This window comes from Populus alba, chromosome 12 (assembly GCF_005239225.2).
Source record: "Populus alba chromosome 12, ASM523922v2, whole genome shotgun sequence".
Classification (NCBI taxonomy): domain Eukaryota; kingdom Viridiplantae; phylum Streptophyta; class Magnoliopsida; order Malpighiales; family Salicaceae; genus Populus; species Populus alba.
Genome location: NC_133295.1, coordinates 8,105,102 through 8,113,377, shown reverse-complemented (window position 1 = coordinate 8,113,377; position 8,276 = coordinate 8,105,102). Strand labels below are relative to the sequence as shown.

At 34.3% G+C, this 8,276-nt stretch overlaps 1 protein-coding gene across 1 annotated transcript; it reads left to right on the top strand.

The window, feature by feature from the left end:
* Positions 1-3,610: 3,610 nt before the first annotated feature.
* Positions 3,611-6,990, top strand: LOC118033215 (isoaspartyl peptidase/L-asparaginase 1). Its single transcript, XM_035038120.2, has 4 exons — positions 3,611-3,911; positions 4,210-4,443; positions 5,013-5,099; positions 6,174-6,990. The coding sequence occupies exons 1-4, from the start codon at positions 3,750-3,752 to the stop codon at positions 6,651-6,653; spliced, it is 963 nt and encodes a 320-aa protein (XP_034894011.1). The 5' UTR covers positions 3,611-3,749; the 3' UTR covers positions 6,654-6,990.
* The last annotated feature ends 1,286 nt before the right edge of the window (positions 6,991-8,276 follow it).

Below are 8,276 nucleotides of genomic sequence, written 5' to 3'. Positions count from 1 at the left end.
TTAAAAAAAACTAATCTATCATTAAATACCACCAGCCCTTCTTTCCTTGTGTAGCTAGGATGAATAAGGAATCCTTATAAGAAAAGGATTCTGAAACATTAATGAATCACCGCCACACTTGTAGATTATATTGCATCTCATTAAAGATCCTTGTGGAACTAGGAAATTCCCAAAACCAGTTGCCACATTCGTGTAGAAAAAGAATCCTAACCAAATAGGAAGTCCACAAGTCAAATGGAAGTAAATAACAAAATCCGTACAGCCTTTGTTGACCAGTATTGCAGTTCCTTCTCGAACTCAGATTGACTTGAATTTTGAACCCAAGAGAGTAGAACATGTCTGGAGAGTCCACATAAAATATTAGCCCGATCCAACGGTCGGATTGAGGATTATGACTGTTGCCGTGAACCTGGACTGCTGCGCTTTTTACGCCAAAATCTGAATCTAACCTTACTTGGGTCGTATCACAGGGCCGAACTGTATCAGCACTATATATGAAATTTTAGCTCAATTGAACATCATTGACTTTAGGTTTCAGATCCAAACTTAACTCGTCGTAAACGAGTCTGTTTTGCATCAACTTTTGAAATTCACTTTCTTTCTGTTGTTTTCGTTTCTTGCAGTTTATTTTCATCATATCCAACATATCTAGGTTTTGTTTCATCATTTTTCATATTTTGTTTCTGTTTTTTTTTTATTCGAGTCTTCAGTTTCGTTCATATTTCAGATAGACTCGCTTGCTACTCGCGAGACTATCATCGCAGTTTTGTTTTGCTTGTTTTCTGGTTTTTATTGCTTCTTGAGTCATATATATATATATTTGGATTGCACTTCCAAGTTAGTTTTATTTTGTGTTGGTTTCAGTTTCGCAAGAACTGTAAGAAGGTGAGATGATAGGTATAAGCGTGTGAGGACATTCGGAGTGTTTGAGCGAAACACGAGCGACGTGAGGATATATATATTTTTTTCTACCACTGACCAATTTTTGGGTTATTATTACTTATTTGGGTCAATTGTAAGTGGGCTTCATATAAGTCCACCTAAAGGGGGTCCATTAGGGTTTCTTCAAGTCTAGAGTCAGTATAAATAGAGGCATAACCAAACATGTAAGGTTACGCAATTTTTAGATCAATAAACTTCTTTGCAGCACCTGTGTGCTGTTGGGATAATCTCCCTTCCTTGGTTCTCTAAAGAACTGAAAACGACTTATCGAAGAACAACTGGCTTTGTGGCATCATCCTTATACTTCTCGTTCGCGAATCTATATTCGTTGGGTGGGGGTTTTCGTTTCCAATAGTGCTGGTGCCTAGGTACAAGTTATCTTTGTGTCACACTCCTATCAAACCTGATTTACTTGGCTTTCCGGAAATTGACGTCTTTGCGTGTGGGTTGCGTGACGACGTGATCATGAGGTTCGCATCACATTCCCCATCACAAAATTCATCCTCTCCATCATTTGCATCATGGCTTGCATTTGGAACTTAAGTTCTCCCTTAGAAGGAGGTGGTGTGTTGTTTTGATCTGACATGATAGTACTTAAAAAAATTGGTTAGTAGTCATGTCACTCTTGTTCTACTTAAACACTCATAATATCCTCACACGCTCACACCTCTCGTCTCACCTTTTTGGTATTCTTACAGAACTAAAACCAACACCAAATAAAACCATCTTAGTAGCGAGATCCAATATGTATATATGACTCAAGAAGCAAGAAAAACCAGAAAACAAGCAACATAGAACTGTGATGATAGGCTCGCGAGTACCAAGCGAATCTATCCGAAATATGAACAAAACTGAAGATGCGAATAAAAACAGAAACAAAATATGAAAAATAATGAAACAACACCCAAATATGTTGAATATGTTGAAAATATACTGCAAGAAATGAAAACAAAGGAAAAAAAGCGAATTTCAAAAGTTGACGCAAAACAGACCTATTTATAACGAGTTAAGTCTGAATCTAGAACCTAAAGTAAACGATGTCTAATTGAGCTAAAATTTCAGATGTAGTGCGATTTGAACCCAAATAGACAACATATAAAATTTGAGAAATTTAAGATAAGGTTTGATATGCTAACGCAAAAACATTATGAATAAAAACCTTATTAGACCTGAAATTGAAAACCAAAGCTAACGATATCCAATTGACCCAAAATTAATATGTTGTGTGAGTAGGACCGCAATAATTAATGTCAAATTTTAGCTAATTTCGAGTTGATTTGATCCAATTTTTGCTTGTTTAGTTTTCTGTAGCAGAAACTAATAAACGTCTTTGAATGATTTTTTTCTTTCCTTTTCTCTTTTCTCTTTTTTTTGCTACTGATATATTTTTGACAATAACAAAATGAAATAACATTTTTTTTTATATGTCACAAATTCAAGGAGAAGAAGAAATTGGACACTAAGAAATTTTTGCAGAATCAGCAAGAAACAAAAATTTCATAGGATATAACCTGATTAATGGAGCCAAGCTCTGATACCAAATGACGCGAACCTCTTGACACACGCAGTCAAGCAACCCACACAAAAAGACACCAATTCTTGGAAAGCCAAGTAAATCAGGTTTGATAGGAGTGTGACACAAATATAAATTGTATCTAGGCACCAGCACTGTTAGAAATGAAAACCCCCACCTAAAGAATATTGATTTGCAAACAAAAAGTATAAGGATGACGCCACGAAGTCAGTTATTATTCAATAAGTTATTTTTCAATTCTTTAAAGAACTAAGGAAAGAAGATTATCCCACCAACAAACAACAAGTGCGATAAAAGAAGTTTATTGATCTAAAAATTGCGTAACCCTTACATATATGATTATGCCTTTATTTATACTGACTTTAGACTGAAACAAACCCTAATCAACCTTTTATGTGGACTTATATGAGGCCCACTTACAATTAAATCCAAATAATAATAAAACCCTAAACTAAGAAGAAAATAATAATAATAATAATAATAATAAATCTAAATTTAATATCCTAAAAATGATAGGATTAGATTTGATATCTTATAAAAGTCCCATATAAGCTAAGAGAAATCTAATTTGGAAAATTTGTGCTACTGTCCCTTTTAGACCCTTGATTAGCTTGGATTTCTTTGTTTAACTTAGACAAATTAAAAAAAAATTTCATTTATTACTGACTTAATTACTTTCCTTTCTAGGCTAGGAAAAACATTAAATAATCCTTCCTTCTTTAAGAATCAAATTTGTTGAAACTTCCTTAATTGTTTAGGAAAATAAATTGCTGACTTTTTATTCTTGTATCATTAGAAAAAACAAGCCTAACAAGGCTAGTATGGAGTCAAATACATTAGCCCCTTGTTCCAAACGAATTGAACTTTTCTTGAACCCGAATTAAATAAATTAGAGATTGTCTTCATGCTCCTTAAATATCCTAAGCTTTTCTAGGTTCTTCTTACTCTATCTATTTTGTACAAGCTTATTTAAGGTTCTTTTAAGCATTTTTACTCTAGCTTTTATAATTAGCTTAATTAACATCTAAATCGTTGTTACTTGGTCTTGGAGTGCTTAAACTAAGGTTTATTTAACTTGCCAAACAATAGTAAACTATGTTTCGGATAAAAAATTTAAGTTACCGCTGTCTGAAACACTGAATCATAGCGTAAAAGTTAGGCTGAGCACCTTTTACACTAGAATCATAGTGGTATAAAATATCAGGGGGTTTACCTCCAACGGAAGTAGATAGAAAGAGAAACAGTGAAGAGCGGAGCCAAGAGAGCGTAGAAAATGGGGTGGGCAATTGCACTACACGGGGGGGCCGGAGATATATCACTTTCACTTTCAGCGGAGCGTCGCCTCCCTCGCGAGGCGGCTCTCCATCACTGCCTACAGATTGGTGTCGCCGCTCTCAAAGCCCAAAAGCACCCACTCGATGTTGTCGAACTTGTGGTACGTACTATACGCAGTCATGTCTGAAACATATTCTGAATCCGTTGGAGTTGAAGGTGATGATCTCTTGTATTTTTATTGTTTGATCCAATAAGCCCACCAAACCTAATCCTAAACCTTGACCTCAATCTTCTTAATAAACTGGTAGCTCTATACTTTCAATTTGTTTTGCTTTTCTTAATATGCTCTGCTCAAACTCTTCGTTTCTATCAGTTAACTTTCTTCTCTCTCTCTCTCTCTCTCTCTCTCTCTCTCTCTCTATCTATCTATCTATATATATATATAATGAATGCTACAGGTCCGGGAATTAGAGAACCATCCAAACTTTAATGCTGGGAAAGGATCTGTTTTGACTAGCAGGGGCACTGTTGAGATGGAAGCTTGTATCATGGATGGAAATTCAAAGAAATGTGGTGCTGTTTCTGGTCTCACTACTGTTGTTAATGCCATATCTCTAGCACGATTGGTCATGGACAACACTCCGCATATATATCTTGGATTTGATGGAGCTGAGGCTTTTGCTAGGGAACAAGTGAGTGATACTCATCCTCTCTTCCTGCGATATTTTTAATTCCCACCAACCCAAGTTCACCTTGTTTCATTTTTTCCCAGTTGAAGTTCAGTGTGATTCCCTGCTTCTAATTACCCATTTTAGTTGTTCTTATCTTAGACCTAAATGTTCAAAAATATTTGTCAATTATATTCTGGGAATGATCTTGAAAAGAATGTATAGAATTTCAAAGATTTTGAAATTTACAGCATTCATATTGATATCTGATCCTTGTCCCTGTGGAATATCTCACGGTTGATGCTGCTGAATTGATGTATGCTTGGCGAATTTGGAGAGATGTTTTAATAATTCTCCTTTTAGCTCTTGTTTTCCATCTCCTTAGCAGTTTCTTATTATGCTTCTGTTTCACAAGCTTTAATAATTTAATGTTCCTATTATAATTGATGTACTTCAAGCATTTGTTATAATGAATGTAACCAAATTTAAATTTATCTTGAATACTTTCGTAAAAAGATTGTCTCTAATCTCCATGCATGTGGATCTTTTCACTGGGATTTTCATGTGTATCTGTGGCCTTTTGAATTCCCTAGGGTGTTGAGACCGTTGATTCCAGTCATTTCATTACTTCAGAAAATATTGAGAGGCTTAAGCAGGCAAAAGAAGCTGACAGAGTCCAGGTATGCTTCTCATCTTTCATATATGGGTCAGCATCAGATTGTGGCATGTTTGAATCATGCTCTAGTATATCTTAGCGTCATTTACTGTTTATAATCTGCAAGATGCATGTTAGTACAGTCATTGTATTCCCAGTTGCCACACATTTCATTTGTTTTTCGGAAACTTAAATCCTAGACATCCACTGCTATGAATCTTGATCATGGTTGTTAGAAACTTATGATACACAACTTGAATCTTACAATTCGCCTCAATTCACACATGAAACGATGCGGATTATGGGGTGAATTGCAGGTTTACATGAATCATGCAATTCAGTCACCATTCAGTTCAGTATGATTCATTGAATTTAATGCATCAACTGCAATAGAAAATGAAGTAAACTGCATAATTTTAAAAGAGATGGGTAATTATAGGAATGCGAAGTCTAGAGGACATGTATGACAACGACATATAAACAATGTTCTTTGGTAAATCTTTCTTTTTGAAATTGAGATGAATTATATTTCAGTAAGAAAGAAAAGGGTGAATTAAAGTAAGAGTGCCAAAGACAATAAGAATGACAGTAGTGATAATGATATCAAAATTGAAGAAAATATTACAGTTTGTTATAACTAGGACATTTTAGTAGTTTAACTAGCTAGAAGAAGCTTTGAGACTTTGGGGTCATTGAGTGACTGGGAACTAACAAATCAAATGATTGATGTACATTTTTTTCTATAAATGATAATTTTTCCTTTGTTATATAGTTATGTAGTATGTTATTTATCTTTTATAATGTCATTTGCATTTGTTACCGAATCTCACGCTTTGCAATTCAATGTGATTTGCAATCCCAAAAATGGACTTTCTGATCTGCGATTCAAATCTTGATTTTCCATGATCTTGATATTTAATATGAATGAAGTATGACAATGATTGTATCTTATTACTTTTGAATGGTTGAAATGTTATAACATCATTGATTAGAAATCTTCAGGATTTCTCAGGTGTTTTGCATAACATTATACGCAAGCTGTATAATACTTCCATGGTCCTTTTGATTTGAAGCTTTGATTTTTATTCTGCATCCATAGATGGATTATACACAACCCATTCAGAAAGATGAAAAAAGTGAAAGTTCAACCGGTAATGGAGATAGCCAAATTGGGACTGTTGGATGTGTTGCTGTTGATAAAAATGGGAATTTAGCCACAGCAACTTCTACAGGTGGGTTTGTTAACAAGATGGTGGGTAGGATTGGAGACACACCCATAATTGGGGCAGGGACATATGCCAACAATCTTTGTGCAGTTTCCGCAACAGGCAAAGGGGAAACAATTATACGCGGCACTGTTGCTCGGGATGTGGCTGCCCTTATGGAGTATAAAGGTCTCTCTCTCAAGGAAGCTGCAGCTCATGTTGTTGAGTGTAATCCAAGGGGCGATGTTGGGTTGGTTGCTGTGTCAGCCAAGGGAGAAGTCACCATGCCATTTAATACAACTGGGATGTTTCGTGCTTGTGCTACTGAAGATGGGTATTCAGAAGTTGGAATATGGCCTTCTGTGCAAGATTGAATGATTTTGGTGAACTTGGTTGCTTGAAGTCCCGTTGTCATCGAATGGTAGAACTGGCTTAAAATGTGTGAACACTTGCATCGTGTGTAATGAATATTCTGTGAAAGAAGTTGTTTCAGATTCATCTATCTTAAAATGCTTGAAAATCATGGCCTTGACTTTCAAATCAACTCCTCTAAGAGAGAGCTGTCAGCTAGGTGTCTACTGGTTTTTATTTTATTTTTTATTAGTGGTTCATTTTAATGTTTGCATAAACTACTTGGCTTGGGATTTTAGAGGTTTTTTTTTAGCTTATTTTCTAATATGAAAATTACATGTTACTTACTTTAACTTTTAACATTGTTCCATTCCTTTTTTCTTCTTATGACTATAATGTCACTATTTTTTTATGACCACTCACTTTGGCATCGGTAATTGTCAGAGGAAGCATTTTTTTGGTAGATAAATCTGATGGTAAAAAAATATTTTCAAGTTCTAGGACTTTTTACCGAAACTGAAAAATACTGTAAGTTTGGTTCAAGTTCATTAATATTTTCGAATTAATTTTCTGCCTAGCCTAAATAATATGTTAGAAAGGGCTATTTTCTAAAGGAGTTTAAGAATAAATCTTTTGTTAGGTATCATTTCTGTTTTCTATATTTTTTTTTCTTCCTTTCAATTAGTTTGATTGTTTAAGTTTATTTTTTTAAAAAAATATTGTTTACATAAAAAGTAAAATATAGAAAAAAAATGTTGCTCCAAACAGAACATGGGACAATGGAACCAGCCGTGCAGCTGGAGGGCCCCATGCTCTTTGTGAGAGGCCAAGTCTTTGTTCTCTTTCCCTCTTTTCAGCGGCACCAAATTCTGGAGCACCTAGTAACAGGTGTTTGAAGGAACTTGTAGAAATTTTGGTGGAAGCACAAATCTCCTTCTCCTTCATCGACAGGAGAGTTGAAGAAGCAGTCGATTAGAAGTTATGATTGATAATTAAAAAAAAAAAAAATGATTGACCACCAAAGTTTAAATGGACACACAAATAAGAAAATACAATCTTATTTAGAGTGGGACCCTTAACGAAATAACTAATAAAAAAAATTAGTAATCAATAAAAGAAGAAATTATCTTATATTAAGATTAATAAGTCTATTTATCTACTACTAATATGTGTACAGGACGAGAATTACCTATATAATAGTATAAATAGGATTCAAATTCTATAATAGTATAAATAGAGCCACATGTGGTTAGCCTCACGTATTCAAAATCCTGCAATTTATTCAAACTCTATAATACAAAGACTGTGGCGGTTGTGTAAGTAATTCTTGGACTTGAGATCATTAAGTTATTTTATATATGGAGTGTTTTTGCTACATGTTGTCCTAATCAATGATAACAAACGGGAACATATTGTGTATAACATAAGCTATATAAAGATATTTAAGTAATCAAGAGAGTATTCATCACCCTAGATAAATTAGAAAAAATATTACATGTGTTCTCAAATAGTATTGATTATAAAATCCTTGGCTAAGATGGGATGAGTTTTGAAAAGAGTTTCAAAATCTTATTTAAAAAATCAATAACTATAATGTTGAGAACTAACATGATTTGACAAAGTAGATATACTCCATGTTATATTGT